This window comes from Anabrus simplex, chromosome 3 (genome assembly GCF_040414725.1).
Source record: "Anabrus simplex isolate iqAnaSimp1 chromosome 3, ASM4041472v1, whole genome shotgun sequence".
NCBI classification, from domain to species: domain Eukaryota; kingdom Metazoa; phylum Arthropoda; class Insecta; order Orthoptera; family Tettigoniidae; genus Anabrus; species Anabrus simplex.
The window spans coordinates 145,728,473-145,754,147 of NC_090267.1; the positions used below are offsets into that span (position 1 = coordinate 145,728,473).

Sequence of the window (25,675 nt, forward strand, 5' to 3'; positions counted from 1 at the left end):
CGCTGAGGTACTTTGTATATTCCAGATATTCTTGGATTTCTCTTCTAAGTATGATGGCCACTCCTTTTTTTGCTTCAGGTCCTCTGCTGTAATACAGCCTGTATCCTTCTCTCAGAGGGATCTCCCCTGTACCCCTCTTCTTGGTCTCGCACAGTCCAAGTATGGCTATATCTTTTTCTATCATGAAGTCAGCCAGTTCTTCTGTCTTTCCCGTCAGTGTCAGTACATTAACTGTTGCAATTTTGATGTAGTTTGGTGCTGGTTGCCCATTTTTCACAGTTCCCCCAGCACCTGAAGAGCTGCGCGTCGCTTTTAGCAGGGGACGCCCTAACCTTTTCCGAGGCACCATATCTGCTTTGTCCATATAGGCTATTGTTACGATGGGCTCGCCACACCCAAAGGCATTTTATACCTACTGCCAGGTTCAAAATTAGGCCGCCCCTAACATGGAGACAGGCGCCTTTCGTAGCCACTCCTCTGGAGTACAGGCGCTACGGGTATGCCCCTTCCGCCATCTCCGCCGTACCGAAGTTCACCTTCTCCGCCGTAGATGCCGTTGAGGTCTTCACTTGTAACCCTGAGCTGGGACCCATACCAGATGTTACACACCGGGTCAGTGTGCTCTGGGACTCACATAGGCAGGGGCGCCACTCCCTGGGTAGGGCTGCCTCCGAAGAGGGTCCCTACCTGCTACCTGTTGTGTTGCACATATTCTGCATAATAGTATTCAAAGTGCAAGTGACTTTTTGTTGTTTAAGTCATCAGCTGTCCATGCCACCCTTTCCTGTGTTAATCTTTTCATTTCTACATAATTGCTGCATCTTACATCTGCTCTAATCTGCTTGTCATATTCATACCTTGATCTACCCCTACCATTCTTACCCCCTACACTTGCCTCAAAAACCAACTGCACAAGTCGTGGGTGTCTTAAGATGTGTCCTATCAATCATTCTATCTCCTCTTCTTGTCAAATTTAGCCACACCGATCTCTTCTCACTAATGCGATTCATTATCTCTTTGTGATTCGATTTATCCATCTCACCTTCTGCATTTTTCTGTAACACCACATTTCGACAGCTTCTGTTCTCTGTCTTTCTGAGCGAGTTATTGTGCATGTTTCACTTCCATTCATTGCCATGCTCCAAACGAAAGTCTTCAAAAACATTTTTCTAATTCCTATATCAATATTTGAAGTGAGCACATTTCTTTTCTTAAGAAAGGCCTGAAGAGAATTTAATTCAATCAACGTTATATTAAATAACATATGTGGAATGTAATTGTGCACAGAATACGAATAAAGTTAAAATTCGATTATGCCGTTAAAGCTGGTGTTAAAGTACTTCTTGCCATGGCGAAGGTTGCAAATGAAGGTCAAACTGGTTCTTCTAAGTCATAGGTGGTATAAGAGTTCAGTTCAATGCGGAACCAGTTGACCTTGTGCAGCAAAATGAAGAGCTCAACAGGCAATGAGGGGCCATCCCTCAAAAGGGAACATGCATAATTTTCAAAAATATATTTTTTGAAAAGTACACCAATGAAATAGTACGTAAATGTATTACATTGTGGGAAGTTGCCTTGTTTTCTACCATTAAAAAAATATTTAATTGTCCATTTCCGCAAGGCGAGTAGAACGTCCTCTGATGTAAGCGGCGCGCTGTGACGTCACGATCCAGTACCGCATGCAGCTCTACCAGCCATTGTGCATCAGCTGTTACTAAAAGCCGATTGTTTATTATTCGTGATCGCAAATAACTTCAAAATGACAAAAGAAGGGTTCAAAACAGCATAGTCAGACAATCTACCATGTGTAGATGTAATCATTCTTGAAAAATAGTGACTTTTGTGGCTGCAGAAATTTGCAGATCGAAAGCAAATTGGTAAGTGGCATCTTTTATATAAGTACAATGTACTGTAACTCATAGTATTAGGATAATAACAAACCTGGATAGAAATCACATTGCTTTCAACATTTCCTTCTAGACTGATACCCATGTTAGAGAATAACCTTACATTTTCGGGCTTTCAGCATTACTAAAGTAACAAATTGGATTTCAGGGTGTTGGTGGTGATTATTATTTTAAGAGGAAGTACAACTAGGCAACCATCCTCTATATTACAGTAATCGAAGAGAAGAAATGGAAGGGGTCCAGCACTTCGAAAAATTAAGGTATCGGCCAAAGGAAGATAATGGCCACGAAGGGCATGAAAATTAAAGACTCCGTAGGCCTCTATACGTAATACCGTTGGGGTCTGAAAAGAACAAGAGTTGGCCAAGGGAGGTCGGATAGGGTAGATGAAAGTGAGGAGCCTGGCACAAGTTAGTGGAAGCAATGCTAGGACTCAGCTAAGGGCCCCGTGGTCGCCAACCCACGCTCCCCTGGAGCAAATCGGATTTCAGCCCTAACATTAACATATGGGTAGCATTATAGTACTAGTCCACCTGCCACCCCCGCATGCCCGGTTTCGATTCCCGGCTCTGCCATGAAAGTTGGAAACAAATAGTACTTAGGCTGGAACGGGTTCTACTCAGCCTCAGGAGGACGACTGAGTAGAAGGGTTTCGATTCCCACCTCAGCCATCCTCGAAGTGGTTTTCCGTAGCTTCCCACTTTTCCTCCAGGCACCTAACATAAGGCCACGGCTGTTTCCTTCCCTCTTCCTTGTCTATCCCTTCCGATCTTCCCATCCTCCCGTAAGGCCCCTGTTGAACATAGATCACCATAATCAAAGTCTCACGCTTTAGGACACTGCCCTTGAAGCGGTAGAGGTGGAATCCCTCGCTGAATCCGAGGGAAAAATCCAACCCTGCAGGGTAAACTGATTCAGAAAGAAAGAAAGATCATAGTATTATAGGTCTGTAATACATCATTCATGAAAAAATGTACATTTATGGTTGGGGCAACTGGCCTACCCTCTTCCGAGGCCGATGAAAGAGAAACGTTAAATATCTTGGTGGAGGAAGAAAGTTAAACATGATAAAGATACAGATAAATATGACTTCATCTAGTTTTCACAAGTCGGGCTGAGTAGTTCAGATGGTTTAGGCGCTGGCCTTTTGACCCCAACTTGGCAGGTTCGATCCTGGTTCAGTCCTGTGGTAGTTGAAGGTGCTCAAATACGTCAGCCTCATGTCGGTAGATTTACTGGCACGTAAAAGAACTCCTGCGGAACTAAATTTCTGCACCTCGGCGTCTCCGAAATCGTAGATGTAGTTAGTGGGGCGTAATGCCAATAACATTAATTACATATAGCTTTTAACAAGCTGAGCATATCAAGCAAGAAAAGTCTTCGTGATATTTTAGTCGTTCAATATAGGAATGTCTTTGGATGCTGCGATTTTTACTCTTCGGTTTATTGACTTGGCTTGTATAACCTAAAACTTAGGCTAAGTTTGGATAATATTTTAAACACCACCATCACTGTTATTTTTAGTACCAGTAACGTATTTTCACCTGTGTGCAATTATGTTATTTATTTCATTAATAATATGATAATTATTATAATTGAGCATAGTTAACTTATTTAAACCACTCCAACCGACAAGCATTGGTTTTGTGTAGAGATATACATTTATTAAATTCACGTTGTTTTCTTTCATGATGTACACGCCTACTTTTTGTTATATTATAGAGTATTTAGATATAGCCTAAATTTGTTCACAAATGTAAGCTCTTCAATAAAGACATAAACAACTGCCACATGCCAAGATAAATTGGTATAATTAGAGCTGTCAATATGGTTCATAACCCCTTCGATTTATTACCTTGACATGGATCGCCCAACACTTATGTTAGGTTTGTAGAATATTTTAATAATCAGCATTAATTAATGCACTGTTTATTACTTTCATATTCCAAGATGTAATTGAAGCATTTAATTGAAGCATCATACATTAAAATGAAAGTCTTACCACTAGAACAGCTGATGTGGAAAAGTGATTGAAAATTCAAACAAATTCAACTTACGTTAAAATTATCTTCAAAGAAATAAACTGTAGACATTTCCGATATATCACCAGCATTTCTCCGGCTCGCCAAAATCCATTTCTCCCTAGTTTTAGCGTCCTTTGGAACATTGTTTGGGATGGTATGTGGTATGCGATGTGCTATTGCACATCGAAACTATACAACATTTATAAGTGTTCTGCCTCACTGTCTGTGCAGGATTCATTTGAAGTCCAAAATATGCCACTCAGATTATTACCCAAGGTATAGACCTCGAATTTAACTATACCAGACACTAACATAAGGCCGGCCCCGTGGTGTAGGGGTAGCGTGCCTGCCTCTTACCTGGAGGCCCCGGATTCGATTCCCGGCCAGGTCAGGGATTTTTACCTGGACCTGAGGGCTGGTTCGAGGTCCACTCAGCCTACGTGATTAGAATTGAGGAGCTATCTGACGGTGAGGTAGCGGCCCGGTCTAGAAAGCCGAGAATAACGGCCGAGGGGATTCATCGTGCTGACCACACAACACCTCGTAATCTGCAGGCCTACGCGCTGAGCAGCGGTCGCTTGGTAGGCCAAGGCCCTTCAAGGGCTGTAGTGCCATGGGGTTTGGTTTGGTTTTTAGACACTAACATAAAGTAGAAATACGCGAAGTGTGTCCTGTTTCTCACAGCACTCTGTGTATTATTTCATCTGCTAATCCAGTCAACCTGTGCGATGCCAGACAAATGAGATGGCGTACTTGCATTACGTGACATTTTCGTACTTTTATTTAGATTTTTATCATGTTTGGAGTTATTTTTACATTCTGATCACATTTTTGAATTCTTCATGAAATTTTGAATCAGATTAGTATATTTTTAATTAAAACCCCGGATCATGCATGTTCCCTATTCTCTTCAGCATCAAGAATAACTACCTAAAAACATTTTAATGGCTTTCAAGTACCCCATTCTAATGTATTATATGCACGACCAAGTTTTAACATTACTGTGACCATTCTTCAGACAATTTTAATCTTTTTAGTTGATCAGTTTAATCCATGCTTGTTTTATGTTACATGCTTGTACATTGTTCTTGGACTTTTTAATGCTTTGTATAATTTGTGCCATTAGCTGATGACCCAGATCTGGAGTCGAAACTAGTACCGTGTATAAATATCTTGTAATGTAACTCGCATTACAGAACATTTTGTATTGAAAAAGTGGAACCACTAGAATATAATTAATTTTTAATATAATCTTAGTTCAATACGGACCAATCAATATGAAATCTATATCCCATAATTGTTTCCATATGACATAGAATATTGAAGTCTTTACAATATAATTTGACAAGATGTGTGCTATTTTATAAGGTGAGAGACTTCAGAAAATGTTGAGCCTTTGTAATTGTTAGGCCAAGCAAAGCCAGAGATCACTAGTTTATAGTCGCTGCCGTGACAAAACCTATGTGAAATATTTTAGCTTAGAACTTTGGCCGGTAAGGTTCTGTCATCTAAGGTGCAATATTGTGTTAATATTGTCGATGCATTCTCGCTCCTGATAATGTATGTGCTGCGGGTAAGTATATCTCCAAAAATGTTATCACGTAGGAGGTTTTGTCCTGGCAACAATGATATGTGTTACATTGACTGTGAAGTTGAATAGGTGAAGAGAAAAATGTACTACTGAGATTAAAAATAATAAATAGTACATAAAAAATGTATAAGAACTTAAGCGATCTCATATAGGGTCCTCATGCGTGAGGGGTTAATGTAATCAGCAAGATCATGAGTTAGTCATGAAACTGTACTTCTTGTCATTTTCTTTGCTGACTCTTCATCCAACTTGCAGGCCACAATGCCTTTTGTACACGGCTTTTTAATTATTTCTGCAATAGTATGTGTTTTCCCAGCACACACAATATCGTAACTTACATGATAAGATGCTTGCTTCTGTTGCACTTTCATTATCAGTCTTAGCAGCAATTTTGTTCATGGTAAATGTACAATTTTCCAATGAAGTCTTCTTTTAAAGAAATTTAAATCTTTGTGTTTGCATTCAGGGCGACTGATATCTAAATGCCTCTGTAATTTACTGGGAATCATTGAGCTATTAGCCAGGATTTTGTTGCACTGGGCATCAGGAGCATTTCAGTTTCCAAAACCGTAACTCAAATACAACTGTCATGATACAGTTTGGTCTTCTGTCTTGTTCCTGAATTGTGCACTTTAAGTAGACTCTGAATTATCTTGTTACTACTGGCTTTTTCATCTTTTAATTTGGCCACCTCAGAGGTACTAAGGGAATTCTTTTCTCTTTCTTATTTCTTCACGGGAGCGAAAGCTGGGTGGACTTGGGATATCTTATTCATAAGTTAGAAGTAACAGACATGAAAGTAGCGAGAATGATTCCTGATACAAACATGTGGGAACAATGGCAGGAAGGTACTTGGAGTGAGGAGATAAAGGCTAAGTTAGGAATGAACTCGATGGATGAAGCTGTACCTATAAACCGGCTTCAGTGGTGGGGTGATGTGAGGCAAGTGGAGGATATGTTATCTAGGAGAATAATGGACTCAGTTATGGAGGGTAAGAGAAGTAGAGGGAGACCAAGATGACGATGGTTAGACTCAGTTTCTAACGATTTAAAGATAAGAGTTATAGAACTAAATGAGGTCACAGCACTAGTTGCAAATAGAGGATTGTGGTGACATTTAGTAAATTCACAGAGGCTTGCAGACTGAACGCTGAAAAGCATAACGGTCTATAATGATGTATGTTCTAAATTCTCATGTTTTAACCAGAAATCCATAGCAAACTACAGTAATAATTATATTCTTTCATGTGTGATCTGTGTGGTAAACTACTTTCAAATTGAAATACAACATTATTTTATCATTCGTGAGAGTAGTAGAAAGGGAACAGCAAGCCTTCAAAGCCGGCTGTCACAACAATGAACACAGATTTTGTAATAACAGGGGTGACGATATAGTTATGTGTCACGTCTGGCAGAATGAAATGGTTGGTTCCCAATGAAAATTAGGCATCAGCTATTGGAAGATACCTAAACCTAAAAAATTTCCATTGTAATGTTACCCAAACCACACAAACCATCGCAGAACACTTACACACACCTCATGGAATGGGGAAACACTGGGTTAGAGTATTCTCAGAACTTGAACAACACTAGCGGTTAAATACACAGTTTGAGTATTGTTGTTATTGCTATAGCGTTACAAATCAGTAAGTTTCTGAATTTGAAGTGTAAAAATTACCAAATTATCTGTAAATGGACCAGATAAAGCCACCTACTACTAAAAGGAGAAAACCCAAACTCATTTATGAAGGGTTCTTATATACCCAGCATAGGAAAGGAGATGTTTACATTCAAATTGGAATGTGTGATGAGAGAAAAGTGTTCAGATCAATTAAATTTGGCCATAGGTAACTGTATAATGGTACTGTATGAAAAGCATACATGCTCCATATTGGGGTAAATGCAATTCCACAGAAGTCATTCTAAGCTTTAGGGCAGGAGCTTTAATGTCATGTGAAAGTAAGACATTAAAATATCAATAGGTATCTTCTGCATCAGGTGAAACGTGCTTGAAGCTTCCCAAGTGGGAACCATGTGTTACATTGTACAAAGAATACAGCAAGCACTTTTACTGCCCATCACAGAGATGCTAGATATTCCCAATTACTCTATAATGAGTAAAAAGATACTGGGGAAATTGTGCAGTACGTACATGCTCTGGAAAATGCTGTTTCTGATATATGTAGTTGCATGAAATAAAGCTAGTACACTTGTAAATTGCTTGTAAGTTAATTTGTTTGTATTTTATGTGAATTTCAGAATATACAAATTTGCTTTAATTCAGATTGTTTGGGACTAAAAAATTGAGGTCACAAATGAACGAAGGGAAAAGCATTTCTGGAACAAAAAGAATTGGGGTGAAGGTTACCAGTACCATTTGCTTGGGACAAATCGTCATACAGTCGTGCTGTTTACGTTGCAAGAAATTGTAAGAAGTGTGAACATTATTTGGATTTTTTAAGGTTTTTAAGAATAACTGGTAGGTTCTTCAGTCTACTGAAATTAATTTTGAATAAATACACTGACTGACAGAGCAAATGCAACACCTAGAAGGAGTGGTTCGAAAGGGCTGAAAGTTGGGGGAAAAACAGAGACGGCACGGACGAATAATTGATGTTTATTTCAAACCGATATGCAGGTTACACAATGCGCATGGCATCGACTCAGTAGGATGTAGGACCACCGCGAGCGGCGATGTACGCAGAAACACGTCGAGGTACAGAGTCAATAAGAGTGCGGATGGTGTCCTGAGGGATGGTTCTCCATTCTCTGTCAACCATTTGCCACAGTTGGTCGTCCGTACGAGGCTGGGGCAGAGTTTGCAAACGGCGTCCAATGAGATCCCACACGTGTTCGATTGGTGAGAGATCCGGAGAGTACGCTGGCCACGGAAGCATCTGTACACCTCGTAGAGCCTGTTGGGAGATGCGAGCAGTGTGTGGGCGGGCATTATCCTGCTGAAACAGAGCATTGGGCAGCCCCTGAAGGTACGGGGGTGCCACCGGCCACAGCACATGCTGCGCGTAGTGGTGGGCATTTAACGTGCCTTGAATACGCACTAGAGGTGACGTGGAATCATACGCAATAGCGCCCCAAACCATGATGCCGCGTTGTCTAGCGGTAGGGCGCTCCAGTTACTGCCGGATTTGACCTTTCTCCACGCCGACGCCACACTCGTCTGCGGTGACTATCACTGACAGAACAGAAGTGTGACTCATCGGAGAACACGACGTTCCGCCATTCCCTCATCCAAGTCGCTCTAGCCCGGCACCATGCCAGGCGTGCACGTCTATGCTGTGGAGTCAATGGTAGTCTTCTGAGCGGACGCCGGGAGTGCAGGCCTCCTTCAACCAATCGACGGGAAATTGTTCTGGTCGATATTGGAACAGCCAGGGTGTCTTGCACATGCTGAAGAATGGCGGTTGACGTGGTGTGCGGGGCTGCCACCGCTTGGCGGCGGATGCGCCGATCCTCGCGTGCTGACGTCACTCGGGCTGCGCCTGGACCCCTCGCACGTGCCACATGTCCCTGCGCCAACCATCTTCGCCACAGGCGCTGCACCATGGACACATCCCTATGGGTATCGGCTGCGATTTGACGAAGTGACCAACCTGCCCTTCTCAGCCCGATCACCATACCCCTCGTAAAGTCGTCTGTCTGCTGGTAATGCCTCCGTTGACGGCGGCCTGGCATTCTTAGCTATACACGTGTCCTGTGGCACACGACAACACGTTCTACAATGACTGTCGGCTGAGAAATCACGGTACGAAGTGGGCCATTCGCCAACGCCGTGTCCCATTTATCATTCGCTACGTGCGCAGCACAGCGGCGCATTTCACATCGTGAGCATACCTCAGTGACGTCAGTCTACCCTGCAATTGGCATAAAGTTCTGACCACTCCTTCTTGGTGTTGCATTTGCTCTGTCAGTGTATGTTTATAAACTGCCTGGAAAAGAAAACATATAACAGAATTATGCTTAAAAAAGAACAACTTAATTGAAATAGAATGCTATGTTTTGTTCTTGAAAGAACATCAAATTCTATTAAATCACACTCAGAAAAGTTAGAAATGTATAAATATTTCTGTTTAAGTCCTTAAATACTTGAAATTCGGAACTTATCTTAATGAAGTCCTCTCCACTCTAGCAATATTGGTACTCTGTTATTGGCATGAGTCCAACCGGCTAGTCAGTCCGTTAACCTTCTGCCACGCCATGCCCTTTGCCCTGGCTAGGTCAGTGACAATTAACAGAAAATGACCCATATAATAGGCAGCCTTGCTCTCAAGAATTCCTGCAAAGTTTACAAAACAATTTTAATACAATCATTAATCATTCGATATCACTACTGATCTGGATTTAGAGCAGTCGCCCAGGTGGCAGATTCCCTATCTGTTGAGTTTTCCTAGCCGTTTCTAAAAAGATTTCAAAGAAATTGAATATTTATTGGACATCTCCCTTGGTACATTATTCCAATCCCTAACTCCCATTCCTATAAACAAATATTTGCCCCAATTTGTCCTCTTGAATTCAGCTTCATATTGTGATCTTTCCTACTTTTAAAGACACCACTCAAACTTATTTGTCTACTAATGCCACTCCATGCCATCTCCACTGACAGGTTGGAACATACCACTTAGTTGAGCAGCTCGTCTTTCTCTCAAGTCTTCCCAGCCCAAACTTAGCAACATTTTTTGTAACGCTATTCTTTTGTCGGAAATCACCCAGAACAATTTGAGCTGCTTTTCTTTGTATTTTTTCGTGTTCTTGAATCAAGTAATCCTGGTGAAGGTCCCATACAATGGAACCATACTCCAGTTGGAGTGTTACGAGTGATTTATATGCCTTCTCCTTTACATCCTTACTACTAACCCCAGACACCCTCATAACCATGTTCAAAGATCTGTACGTACCGTTTATTTACAATCCCATTTATATGATTACCCCAAACGAAGATCTTTCCTTATACCTATTAACACCTAGGTACTTACAGTGATCCACATATCCACATAAGGAACTTTCACCCCATTAATGCAGTAATTAAAACTGAGAGGACTTCTATTTGTGAAACTCACAACCTGACTTTTAACTCCATCTCACAACATTGAGGTCATTTTGCAGTTAGTCTTGTAACTTATTTATTACTCTATACAGAATATCATCCACAAAAGCCTTATCTCTTACTGCACTTCTTTCCTCATATCATTTATATATATAAGAAAACATAAAGGTCCAATAATAATGCCTTGAGGAATTCCCCTTTTAATTATTACAGGGTCGGATAAAACTTTGCCTATTCTAATTATCTGAGATAGAAATATAGCAACCCATTCAGTCACTCTTTTGTCTAGTCCAATTGCACTCATTTTTGCCAGTAGTCTCCCATGATCCACCCTATCAAATGCCTTAGACAGGTCAATCGCAATGCAGTCCATTTGACTTCCTGAATCCAAGATTTCTGCTATATTTTGCGGGAATCCTACAAGTTGACCTTCAGTGGAATATACTTTCCTAAACCTGAACTGCCTTCTATCGTACCAGTTATTAATTTTGCAAACGTCTAATATATTACACGTTATGAGTCTCATTATGATAGCCGTATTGGAGTACAGAATGTAAAAGTTTCATACAAATTTATTTAAAAACCACCATTCCAATACTTTAAAATCTCTAAGATACAAATACTACATACATGTTAAAATGGGACATGTTTCGCTTAGGGTTTGTAAGCATCTTAAGTTATACTTAATCTAAAGCTAAGTCAGAGCAGATGTAAGATGCAGCAGTTATGTAGAAATGAAGAGGTTAACACAGGAAAGGGTGGCATGGAGAGTTGTATCAAACCAGTCTATGGATTGATGACTCCAACAACAACACATCCATTAAATCACTTAATTCTATTCCTTCCTTTACAGTACTTCTACAGTTCAATACTAACATTTTTATGTCATCCCTACTTGACTTCCAGATCCCTCTACCCTTATCACTGCTCCCTATACCACCCAGTTTCCCTGAATGTACTCTGAATGACGATAATTAATAATAATAATAATAATAATAATAATAAGTGGTGCACTAAAAATAAAATTCTTAAAAGTAAAGTTTTGGCATGTCATTGACCTAGCTAGAGCAGGGTGTGTGATGTGGCAGGTTAACGGCCTGTCTTAGCCAGCTGGACTAACACCAATAGCAGAGTACCGGTATTGCAACAAGTTGCTTTGTATGCTAGAGTAGGAAGAAGTGCTGAGAACTTCATTAAGATAAGTTCCAAATTTGAAGTTTAAGGATTTAAACAGAAATAAATATAAATGTTCATACATTTCTATATATTTTTGTGTGTGATTTGATAGAATCTGATGATCTTTCAAGAACAAAACATGGCATTCTAGTTAAGTTGTTTCTTTTTTCAAGTATAATTCTGTTACCATATGTTTTGTTTTCCAGGTAGTTTATGAATTTGTTCATTCAAAGTTACTTTTGGCAGACTGAAAAACCTACAAGTTACAAATTAACTGAGTCAAAACTGTAAAGAAGTGGCTTCAGATATTAAAAATCACACATTATTTGGAAAACAAATACTATATTATTTTTGATATTTGGGCATTCAATGTGACCCTTCACAAGTTTCCATATTTAGTGTTTAGATTCCTGGCATGCTAATAGTGAGGGAAAGCTTGCTTTCAATAACATGCTGGATTGACTCTACAAATGTTCCACTTAATCTAATAATTTTGATGACATTCTCCAAAGCAAGAATGGTTCTTGATGCTATAGCTTACTTTTGAAATCTATCATTTGCAGCTATTTTGTATTTTTTAGTGTGTAAGTTGGCTGCTTCAGGTGTTATGTTTTTGACTTTTCACATTATTTATATATATATATATTTTTTTTTTTGTAATGGATGAAATTTTCAGCTTTGTAGACACTTGAGAAACAATGCTCAACATCAGCAGTTCAATTTACATGTAGTTTGCATGTTTATATTTCTTATAAATCTTTGTTTTTACTTTCATGTTTTATTATTTTGTCATTATGAGTTATTTTTATTTAGTTGAATCCATGTTCTGCTTTCCAGTGAGGATTTCATAAAAGGTTATCCTAATTCGTTGCCAAAGAAGACAGATGAACAGTCAGCCCTAAGTCGTATACTACAGGAGACCGCCACGTATGTAAACATTTCAGTCAAATAGGTGACTCCCATGTATATACAGTATGTACAAATAAGTAGCAACTATGGCTAATGTGGATCCTCAGTAAAGATAAACAGTAGATATATGGTCACTATATATTTCAGCCTATGTCTCTTTTAACTGGAGAGAAGCAAAAATGTGAGCCAATTATATATTTATACTAAACAGTATTCTATGCTTTCATCAAGAGTGATCAATGGAGAAGAAATCCTAGGCCTTGTTTATTCCTACATGTGCATGAATTTTAGATATTTCAGTCAGTGGTTCATGGAATTCAGCAGGGGTTACAATGGTTCAGACAAAGGCTGATGTGTTTAGTGTCCATGGATCTAATGTGTCACAGGCATGTTCTACTTGTTACCTTTCTTCATATCCTCTAATGAATGGATGACTGAAATATTTAACTCTCATGCAAATGTTGTAAGTCCAGTTGTACTGGTTTTGAGAACAGTCCAAATTATCCACGAATGCATTGCTCTTATTTGTGGTCATTCATTCATATCAAGAAACTACATGACAAGCTAACCTACTTGACTCCTGAAGGCTGATGGAGTTGTTTAGCATGCATGTAATAATGCTGAAATGTTGACGACTCATAGCACTATATATTTATTGGCAGATTAAAATTATTGTTGTTTCTGGGCAAAATTCCTGCACTCTTGACATCTTAAGACCAACTGCAGTTGTGAATTTGTTTTTTAATGTCTCTCAGACAAGACAGGTTGTATGGCAACAGTGGGATAGGAAAGAGTTAGGTCTGGGAAGGAAGTGGCCATGTCTTAATTAAGTGTAGCAGAATGGGTGACAGGTTTATGGCCTGGTCATTCTGATTTCTGATAGCATGTGATTCACCCTCATAAACCAGAGTACCTGCAGAAGACAATCCAAAAACCCTTCCTCTAATAGTTTTATCAAGAGAAATAAAACACAAGTTGTTGCCATCCATGGGATCTCAGGGGGTCTACAAGGGAGTTAATAATCTTAACAATGACCTAACCCTACTATATGTGCCCTAAATTCACAACTGGTCACCAGGCCTGTTTTGAATAAACTTTAATCCCTTTTTTTTTTTTATACTATGGGATTTGAAGAGTAAAGGAAAAGGAGCATAATTTATAGTGATGTAATTGACAATCAACTCATAAATTTACTTTAAGATTTGGTAAAGAGAAATCTGAATACATATTGCAATATTTTTAGTATGTAAACAAATAGCATTAGAATATTCATACATAACAGTCAGAAAAGAATTCTGTGAATTAACAACTTGACGAAACAACGAACCTAAGTTCGTAGCCCTACGGTACATGAAAAATTCGCAACCTAAATTGTATTGTACACATTCTATTTGCAAACGAACACAGTCTAAACATGCTCTCTCAAAGGCTATGATATTACTAAATATTACTAAATATGGTATTACTAAATATTACCATAGGGGTTTAAAATACTTTAATTCATAGCGATAGCAAAGAAAAGGGAGGATATACACTATTTTCTTTCCTAGATAAAGCACAATGTTAATATTTTGTTCATAGTGCGCTTACTGAAACAATTCAGAGTTTACGTAAGATACAAACTCCAAGAAATCAAGTTGTTTGGTTTAAAATTAAGATTGAAGGTTTCTTCTGTGAGAATACTAATCCATTTTTGTATTTCATTCAGATAATAGTTTTTTTTTAAAATCTATTTCAGTATAAATATTTAATAATTTGCTTTTGTAAAATGGTGTAAAATTTTCATGCCTTACTCTATTCTGTCAATGACTAAAATTACTAAAAATGTATCCTTACAACCCTTGTTTACCTTACATTCATTTGATATAACTAACATGTATGCAAGTATACCAATTAAAGAAACCATAAACTAAGTACGAAACAATTTACACAAATACACATTGGTCGGAGGCATGAACCGGGAATATGGGCATTAGAGGATGGTCATGCTGATATCATTTTATCAGCTGCTGAAGTTAGCCAGTCGGATAACTTCGTGGGCAAATTCAAATGGGCTTTGCGAGGCAATGTTGCTAAATCTCTACATGGCTTAAGACCAGCACGGGAGCACCATTCGAAGAATAAAACTTTGCCAGGGAAGGGACTTTAATACAGACCTCCAAGCTGACAGGATCTCGCCATATCAAGTATGCTACAGTGATACCGGCTGAAACCAATTGTATGTTTGTGTTTGATGCTTATTTTTCTCGATATTTGATTACATTTTTAAGATAATATTCTGTAGTATTGAATAGTTGGAATTCTTGTACTTCAATTTAAAACCATTACAGCATTGGTATTCTTACTTATGACCTTCTTGTTTTTCTTATTTTCCCAAAACTTTCTCATGGTTTCACTATGGGCCAGCCATCTTTCTTGTGTCCACGCGTTCTTTAGTTTTAAGTTTCTTGCCATTGGATTCTAGGGTGCAAGCTTATCTTTTGTCTATATGTAGTCCTTGTTGTTCTCAGTGGGTCAATATAGACTTCTTTGAGATCCTTCTGTGTGTCTACTAGCCAACATACTTTTGTTTATGTTCAATTGATAGCGGAAATAATTTTCTTAGTCATCAGTTATACATTTTTTCTAAATGACCCTAGAATTTTGTACATCTTTTGTGTGCAACTGAAGTGAATCACTCAGTTGATGAACAGAGTTCTTCCGAGCTTTTTTGCGTCCAGATACCCTCTTGAAACTTGGGTCCAAATACTTTCCTCAGTGTCTGCTGTTCAGTTTTCTTGATATCATTGATGTTAATGGTTAGTAATGTCTTGATCACGTAGAGTGCCTCTGGGAGGACAACAGTGTGGTAATGTCAGTTTGACTTTGGTAGAAAGTTATCTTTTACTGTAAAAGTTCCAGGTAATTGTATAGACTTAACATACTGTAGTCTTTCAGTGTGATTTTTATTGACCATTCTTTCATTGACAGTGCTCCTGATGATTTCTCCTATGGACTTATGTGATGTAGCCCTATTTTGTTCAAAGTGATGCCAGCTTTGGGTACTTGGGAGTCCATGCACTGTGTTTTTTTGTAAAATATATATAGTATATATTCTTCCTCTTCAGAGATATCCTCTTTGGAATCACTAGTTATAAGGTAACGTTCAATTTCATTGTCTACAAGAGATGACTGTGTTCTGAGAGATGCCATGGTGGCTGCAATATAGCAGGAAAGATATTACATTTCAGCTAAGATGTCAGATCGCTTTCAGAACGCACAAGAAGGAGTGATGTATCTGCAAGAGTGAAGCCCTTTCAGCATTCGTGCAGAAATTGGAAGTGTGACACTATATCTCATACATATATGGGTTCGGCAAAATAGACACTGCAACAAAACTTATATATATGGGTTTGGCAGACAAGGCGTTCGGCAGTGATTGGGTTAAGGGAGTATTACATGCTCTATTAATTAGGCTATAGAAGGTTTCACTTTTATGTTGACCAGGGTGATCAGAATTTTTTTTTTAAATAATGGTGTTGGTTTGTGTAGATTTCCTCAAAATTTGGTCTTCAAATTGGTTATAATTTCTAGTTACTGTAATGTCCGAATAATTTAGTTGGTTTTTTTTTTCTGTTGTGAACTTAGTATTCAAATTCATTTAATAAATCTCAAATTTATCAGGTTTTAATTTATGCTCATTGATAACGAATACATCATCGACGTATCTTAACCATACATTCAATCCCTGTATTTATTAACTATTTTACTCGATTCTAAAAAATCCATATAAATGTTTACCAGTATATGGGATGCCAGTGAACCCATAGCCAAACCTTTAATTTGTTTATGAAAATCCACAGCCTATTTCCCGTCATTCGACCGGGTAGGGAATGGAGTGAAGCCCCTGTCTAGCGGTGAGGATAGGAAATGTGCCGGCTGCCGGAGCCTGTCGCACTCCTACGGGGCAATGATCAATGAATGACAGATGAAATGAAATGATATTGGAGAGTGTTGCTGGAATGAAATATGACAGGGAAAACCAGAGTACCCAGAGAAAAACCTGTCCCACCTCTGCTTTGTCCAGCACAAATCTCACATGGAGTGACCAGGATTTGAACCACAGAATCCAGCACGGAGAAGCCGGTACGCTGCCACCTGAGCCATGGAGGCTCTCTTTAATTTGTTTATATATATTATTATTTGAAACACAGGATCATAAAATTATGTATACAATTAGTCAACAAATTACACAATTGTTCAAGTATACACCCCTAAAGACTGGATGCAATGCTGTTGTTAAAGAAACATTTCTCAAAGACTTAGGTGTTGTAATTGATGAAGAAAATGTTTAATTATTGGAGATCTAAATACACATGTTGGAGCAGACAGGCAAGGTGTGAGGATATTGTTGGGCCACATGGGTTTGGAAACAAATACAAAAGGTGAACAGTTGATGGATCTGTGTAGAGGAAATGGCATGATCAAGAACACCTTCTTCATAAGTAAAAACGGGAGAGCCACAAAATAACAAGATATAGTTGGGAAGCCAAACATAAAATTTTGATCAATTATGTCATCACAAACAAAGGTTGGGGTGGGGGGGAAATAGTTGACTGATTGTAAAGGTCATTTCCAGCAAAAGTATGGACAGCGACCATAGAATGGCAATCATAGACTTGAACCATGCGACAAATATAACTTGGATGAAAACAAAGAAGAAACTAAAAGTGAAGATATGGATATTAGAAAAAGCCCAGTTCCACGAAGAACATCAGAATAGAATACAACAAAACCTACCACAGGGAGAAACAGCAGAAGAGAAAGAGTGGAACGTTGTTAAAGTTACAATTGTGAGAGAAGCTAAAGAACTTTGTGGGATAAAAGGGTCAACCAAGAAGGGACAAAAAAGAGACTCCGTGGTTGAACGACAGTCAAAACAGCCATTAACTATCCAAGACCAAGTAAGGCGAGAAGTTAAGATTACAGGGACTTCATAGAACAAAGAAACTTTTAGTTAAGAGGGTGTAAGAGAAGAGAAAGGAAGATCTTTTTTGGCAAGCTCTTGAATGGAGTAGCGAGCACTACATCAGACAGTGAGAAACCCTGTAGTAGCAACGAGGAATGTAAAAGCATAAAACCACCAATTACATGGCTGGAGGTAGAAATGTCCCTGAAAAGTATGAAGAATGGGAAAGCAGTTTGAGTGGATGAGTTAAATGCAGATATGTTACAAGCAGCAGGAACTCCTGCAGTCCAGTGATTATATAAACTCCTTAACTCAGTATGGCAGGAAAACTCTATCCCAGAAGACTGGAAGAAAATGGAAGTGTTTTATCAGATATTGTTAAGTCAATTTGAGAGATTAGATCTTGTTTATAAGGAAACCCTCCAATAAATATTTACCCCATTGACTATCATGTGTTGATGGGTTTCAGCTAATTGTTGTTGTTAATGATAATGATGATAATAATAATAATAATAATAATAGTAGTAGGCCAAAACAGAAGTTCCCATCAGCCAGATTTCTTGCAGGAAGGAAGGACAAGAAACTATGTTCCAGAAGGGAGGTGTGACAAAATTTTTGCAAGACCACTGAACTAGTGATGATGGTTTTCTGTGGTTTCAAATGTTCACACCAGGCAAATCCTCATCACGATGCGTAGTTCGCCTACGGGTGTCTAATCAAAAGACCTGCACCTGGCAAGCCGAACATGTCCTCCGACACTACCGGCATCGAAACCCATACACCAGTTCTTGTTTTACCAGGCAAATGCTGGGGCTGTACCTTAAGGCCACGGCCATTTCCTTCCCACTCCTAGGCCTTTCCTATCCCATCGTCGCCATAAGACCTATCTGTGTCGGTGTGACATAAAGGAAAATAGAAAAAAAATCATTGTGAAAGTATACTAGTTTGAATGGGAATGGAAGAGCTTCCTGCATGGGTTCACTGTACTGAAAAATTGTGAATAGCAATAACTGTTCACAAAAGAGATGTAATTCGTAAGATTATAAATACCAATATAGTTGGTCTGTTATGGGACATCATAAATTTTCCAGCTAACTCATTCCTGGTTGCCAGCGTTTTGCCCCAGTGTGCTAAGTTGGGCTCATCAGTTGGTAAAAAGCACACCTACACTAGCGTCAGAAAGTTGAGACTCACACATGAATTTTCACTTAGCATGAAAGGTAGGGGCTATTTGTTGAAAATCAACCTGTAAATACTTATGCTTTTAGAACTAATTATTTTTAATACATATCTCGCTAGATTTTCTTTTACACTGATCATTCACAGGGAGCTAGAAACACAATCACAACATTTTAAGCAATCACACTGCCTGTTCACCAATGTGACCACCCTTTGCTTTGATTACTGCTTTACAGATGTGTGGCATTCTAGCTGTTAATTTTTCTAAAGTCTTGGTATTTATACATCCCTAGGTTTCTAACAAACATTGCCACAACCCATCCACACTGCCTGGCGCCTTTTCTTTCACTTTCCTGTCAAGTTCTTCTCACAAAAGCTCAATAGGTGACAGATCGGGTGATTGAGGAGGCCAGACCATTAATTCCAATTTTCCCTCAACTTGTTTCCTTTCCAGATACTGATTGCACAAATATGAGGTGTGTTTAGAATCATTGTCGTGCTGTAGAACAAATCCTTCACCAATCAGCTTCATTGCAGATGGAACGGCGTTGTGCAAAAGGATGCGGTGATATTGTTTCTTTTCCAGTATTCCCTCTACTTTCATCAAATCACCAACCTGATTATTTCCAAAACATTCCCACGCCATCACATTACCTCCTCCTTGCTTCACAGATGGAATTATGCAGGATTCCATAACCCTTTCGCCAGGGCAGTGACGGATGTATTGGCGACGATTGGAACTAAATTTTTCAAATTTAGATTCATCCATCCAAAGCTCCCTTTTTCATTGTTCAGCGGTCCAGTTAGCATGCATTTTGACCCTGTAGCTCTTTCTGCTTGTGTACAGTTTTCAACAATGGTTTCCGTGCTGCTACGCGACCGAACAATCCCGCCTCAAGCAGACGATTTTTCACTGTTGTCACAGACACTGGTTGTTCTCTTGTTTTATTTATCTCTGAGCAAATATCTACCACTGTACGCCTTCTGTCACGCTTGCTGAGGATTAAAATACGGTTATCTTCAATTTTAGAAGTCTTCCTTGCACGTTCACTGCGTGGTCGATCCTCATGACTACCTGTTTCCTCTCTGCGTTTCACTGCTCTGCGAACGCTGCACTCTGAAATTTTCAATTTTTCCACAGTTTTTTGGTTTGACCCCCCAATTTCTTTATAAGCACAAGCCTTGGCTCTGTTTTCTTGGGTTTTATTAGCCTTCTTCCCCATATTCGATTGTTTGTGTGTTGTTACTATAGTTATGCCCAGATAACAACAATGTAGAAAATAAACAATCTGGTACAAAGATTAACATACAACTGCTCAGCATAACTTCTGTAGGCTGTCAACTTCCAAGACAAGAGGATAAGTAATCACGTGGAAGAGGCATGTTTATTACCTGGGAAAGGGCCAGAAGTTATTCAGGTAGAAGCAGACAGTAAGAGCTGGGGACCATAAATCTGTCAACTTCTTTGAGAAGATAAAGTAAAATCTCGCAATATGCACTGAAATAGCTTTATGAAAGTGCTATAATAATAATTTTGTGCGGCTATTTCTAGCAGAGTGCAGCCCTTGTAAGACAGACCCTCCAGTGAGGGTGGACGGCTTCTGCCATGAGTAGGTAGCTGTGTGTTATTGTGGTGGAGGATAGTGTTGTGTGGTGTGAGAGTTGCAGGGATGTTGGGGACAGAACAAACACCCAGCCCCTGGGTCATTGGAATTAACCAATGAAGGTTAAATTCCCCGACCCGGCCAGGAATCGAACCCGGGACCCTCTGAACCAAAGGCCAGTATGCTGACCATTCAGCCAACGAGTCAGACATGAAAGTGCTGAAAGCATTCATATGTAAGTAACAGAACTGAAGTACACCACTTATCTTCACACAGAAAACAATTATTTAAGAAAATTATTAATTTTCGTAGGCGAGTCTAAACTTTCTGACGCTAGTGTACCAAGACGCATGGCTAGTGCATAACGTGGAGGCCACTGCGTAAGCTGCTTTGAGCCACCAGCAGTGCCAATGTACTATGAGAGACTTTGTCTCATTATTAGATTGTAAATGATCGTTATATGATGTAGATGTAATTTATAACATTATAAATGATCAGTATATGATGTAGTCAGTCTGATTTTTATCACTTAGGGACTATAAAGTGGAGAATACTAGATGTACATATGGCTTAGTGATAGGCGAGGGCTTATGACATTCAGAGCTGCCTTATAAGTGAACTACAATAAACCAAAATGATAAATTGTTCACATGCCCTTAGATTTGTGTAGTTTATAAAAACACATTTCATGAAGGTATTGAGCAGACTTCATCTGAGTCAATGTTGTCTCCTTATTAAGAAAATATTAGCATACTGCATCTTCCTTGGTACAAAATAGTCAGTATTCAGTCTCAAGAACAAATATAGGACATCATCAAATATGTACAGGAATCTAACATTCTTCTCAGGGAGTATCTGAATGAATGATAGTGTAAATGAAATTAGATGACTTGAAATGTCACATGAATGAACTAATACCACATTTTCCATTAGTTTGGGTAGGTTATGAACTTTTTTATGATAATGGATCTGTAGAATTTCATTCTTGTCAGGTGGGTGTCCGTTAAATATACACTCCATGAGGTGTGTCTCTGTAGTTGAGAAATGTTGCTTCATTGAGTGGTGTACAAAAACCTTGCCTGTGTACAGACTGGTTCTGCCTCATTGTTATTATCACTGTCCCCAGTCTAGTCACCTATTATTGTGAAGCTGTTCAGAATATGTATACTTTACCATTGTCTGTACTAAAGTTATGAAGACTTGGTTCAGGCGTGTGAAGTGTTCGGCAAGTTAAAAGAATCACAGTAGTGGAGGTGTACTTGTCTACCAGTTCACTGAAGGAAATGCAGGACATTTCTGCAAACAAGTTTAATAGTGATTCCATACCAGTAAAGAACAGTTCAAGTGGCATACTACAGAGTCAGTTGCTGCCTCATACAAGAATCTAGAGACATCCGTTCATACACCTGCTGTGATCGCAAATGTTCAAGCACGAATGATCCCAAGCCCTAAGAAGTTAACATGTAAATTGTTCCAAAAGGTGAACATTTCACCAAGGTCTTGTCAATGTGTTGCATACAATATAGGGTTGAAGCCCTACAAAATAACGTTTGTCCAAGAACAGGAGGAGGAAGACGAGGCAAATAAATGATAATGGTTTTAATGTCCCACTTTTACGTGTTGGTAAATCTACAGGCACGAGGCTGACTTATTTCAGCACCTTCAAATACCACTATGAGCCAGGATCGAACCTGCCAAGTTGAGCTCAGAAGGCCGGCACTCTACTGTACGAGCTATTCAGTCTAGTTGAAGAGGCAAAACTTGTGAATTATTGCACATGGCTATTTCAAACAATTGTGAGTGGATTGCTGAATCTGCTGCTGTATTTCATGAGTGATGAAGCCTGGTTCCACCTGACAGAACGTGTTAATTCTTAGAACACCAATACTGGTCAACAAATAATCCCTTTAAAATTCATGAGGGACCTCTTCATGAAAAATAAAATTAGTGTGTGGTGTGCTGTATTTGCAAGTCACATTTTTTGAAATAACACTGATGTGGATATGGGAATATTTCTGGAATTTTATGCACAGTTGATGCCTCATGAATGCTCGTATGATGTTTTTCAATAGGTTGGGACAACCTGTCACAGTTCACACGAGTCGGTCTCATGAATTCATGAAAGATTCACAGAAGAAAGGACTATCAGCAAAAATTTGCTATGTTTTGAAGAAATGCTTGAAGCAGAACAGGGACTTACACCCTCCCCTTAGTATTGAAACAATAAGCATTGCAAATGTTGATAAAGGATACTGGTCTACGAAATATAGATCTCGAGATCTGGCGGGCAACGCTCGTACTAATCTTCATTTGTTCATGATAATGAGCATTATTGTGCTGGAAATACATGCAGGAAAAGTAAATAAGTATACCAAGAACCAACTTCTAGCATAATTATTTCTCTGCTTTAGCACGCCAGATATGGGAATAAATACGGTAAACCTCTTCCATAAACTCTTGGGTTCCTCCAGTCTTTTTCGTTGTGATGATCTCTTGGCCAGGCCTTCTCATACCTTCTTTGTCTAGCTTAGGTCTTAGGTGTTCTTGTCAACATCATCCTCATGGTATGAACAAACCACTCAATTATTGTAATAAGTACTCTGTGTTTCAGTTGAATTTGAAAACTAAATCATTAATATCTGATTTTCCTCATCTTCTGGATTCATTTCTGTTTTATCTTGGTCTTCTTGACCCCATATCATGCTTTCTTCATGACAGGAAGTTGGTATGATTTTTCCAGATTCCACAGAGTGAACTTTAATAAAACCAACAAACTGCAGGGACTTATTCCTGACTGGAAATGGAGGAAAAAATGTCCTATGAACATAGGTCCCGGAAATCCATCGTTGCGACAGTAGATGGCACTGACGAATGAAATTTTCTCTGATTACTTGCAGTATGTTTCTTCTGTTGCAGATAATGTGATTGAAACAGCGTACTGTCGGAAGCAGAATGGTTCGGAATTCATGTCGGGAAAAGGCTGAGATGGTGTTTGTGTACGGCCAAGCCAATGAAAACGGTTGGGAGGTGGCACAGCTATACCAAAACAAGTACCCTCACAGACACCAACCACATCACACAACGTTTCAAGCCATTTTTGGCAGTTTGTGTGACCATGGGTCCTTTCAGACAGACGAACATGTAGGGGGGCGGTGAACTGTGCGTACACCAGATCAGGAGGAACAGGTTCTACAGGACATTGAGATGAACCCTAGTACAAGCTCCAGGCAAGTGGCCCGCTAACATGGTGTTAGCCAGACTATGATTATGTGTTGATCTTTCCTTTTATGACGATATAATTATGTGTATCCTGCACGACAACTGCTATTACCCCTATCACCTGCAACGAGTGCAAGGATTATCAGCAGCGGATTTCCCTCTACGGGAAGGATTTTGTCGATGGTTTTGGCACCAGGCCATCGCAGTTATGGGATTTCTGTCGTCGGTCCTCTTTACCGATGAAGCAGCCTTTACCAGAAATGGCATCGTCAATCTGCATAATCTTCATCTGTGGGCTACAGAAAATCCCTGAGGAATGGTTGAAGTGTCTCACCAGCATCTGTTCAGCATCAATGTTTGGGCAGGGATTCTTGGCGACCACATACTTGGACAAGTTGTTATTCCACAACGCCTCAACAGAGGAACGTACCGGACTTCCTGCAGAATACTCTGCCTGGATTGCTTGAGAATGTGCCTTTGGCAATAAGACAGGTTATGTGGTTTCTGCATGATGGAGCACCACCCCACTTCCGCATTACAGTTTTTTTTTTGCTAGGGGCTTTACGTCGCACCGACACAGATAGGTCTTATGGCGACGATGGGATGGGAAAGGCCTAGGAGTTGGAAGGAAGCGGCCGTGGCCTTAATTAAGGTACAGCCCCAGCATTTGCCTGGTGCGAAAATGGAAAACCACGGAAAACCATCTTCAGGGCTGCCGATAGTGGGATTCGAACCTACTATCTCCCGGATGCAAGCTCACAGCCGCGCGCCTCTACGCGCACGGCCAACTCGCCCGGTGCATTACAGTTTGCCAACTCATCATCTTTCACAGGCGCTGGATAGGACGCGGAGGCCCTGTTGCATGGCCTCCTAGATCACCGCACTTAAACCCCCTGGATTTTTACCTCTGGGGACATCTGAAAAGCGTTGTGTATGTTGAACCAGTTCCTTATGTGCAGACCCTTCAATAGCATGTTCCCGAAGCCTGTGACGCTATTAGGTGAGAGGCCGGAACGTGCGAAAGAGTGAGGCAATCCATGATACGATGTCTGAAAGCATGCATTGCAGCCCATGGAGGCCACTTTGAACATTTGCTGTGACGTGGATGCGATTCAGCTATGTACTGTGTTCCGGGACTATTTGTTGCCGTTGCACGCACACCATCCTTTTCCGAACACATGTTCGTAGGACAGTTTTTCCTCCATTTCCAGTCAGGAATCAGTCCCTGCAGTTTGTCGGTTTTATTAAAGTTCACCCTGTATATTGGTAACTGAAACTTACCTGAACTGGACATACGATACATGCATATGAATCCTTGTATACATATTGCACTGCATTACCAGTTCAGGGCACTGGATGCTCACAATTTGTTTTAGGAATGTTATCGATGTGGCAGCTCTGGATTCTCACACCTTGGAACAGCACGAGTATCATGAAAGAGTGAAACATTATGCTCTAAAACTACAAACTGGATCACGATGGACTGCACCCAGACGTCCACCTTGCCTGTTAGTGGATGTTCCTGCGCCTGAGAAACTCTTAGCAGCAGAATCTATTACTGTAGCAAATCTTGAACTGGTAAGTGTAACATTTCTTTGTAGTTCTGATTTTAATTGAAACATCTTTTTATTTTATCTCTTTATTAACTTGAATTTTTCATGTTTAGGAATATACCAATTTGTTTTGACAAGGTGCTACATGGGTCTTATGGCAGAATGTTTAGTGAATGTCATGAAATGGTACAACAGTGTATTTCTCAGTGAATTTATTTTCCAGACTTTTCGTCATGTGGTATTGTTTTTTCATGTACTCAATTATTTTCATTTTGAAATAAATGAAAGTAGTTTTTTTGTATGTCACATCTAGAAATGTTGGAATAGCTGATCCAGTTTCAACCAAACTTAGTGTAAGTGAAGACCTCCATGCGAAAACTGGTCAAGTCTAAAAAGTAAACTTTTACAGAAGACGGTAAAATCATTCCAAAACTTCCAAATGTGAATATCGAATCATTTTTCACACAAAATGTAGAGTAATTATGAGGAATGCCGTCTGGTTA

At 39.6% G+C, this 25,675-nt stretch overlaps 1 protein-coding gene across 1 annotated transcript in view; it reads left to right on the forward strand.

Moving 5' to 3' along the window:
- The window catches only part of Lamtor1 (Late endosomal/lysosomal adaptor, MAPK and MTOR activator 1), a 60,917-nt gene that overhangs the window by 22,073 nt on the left and 13,169 nt on the right, over window positions 1-25,675 (forward strand). Inside the window, exons 3-4 of the mRNA XM_067142749.2 lie at window positions 12,598-12,687; window positions 24,996-25,197. Coding sequence (XP_066998850.1) covers window positions 12,598-12,687; window positions 24,996-25,197 — 292 coding nt within the window. The remainder of the gene's footprint in view (window positions 1-12,597; window positions 12,688-24,995; window positions 25,198-25,675) is intronic.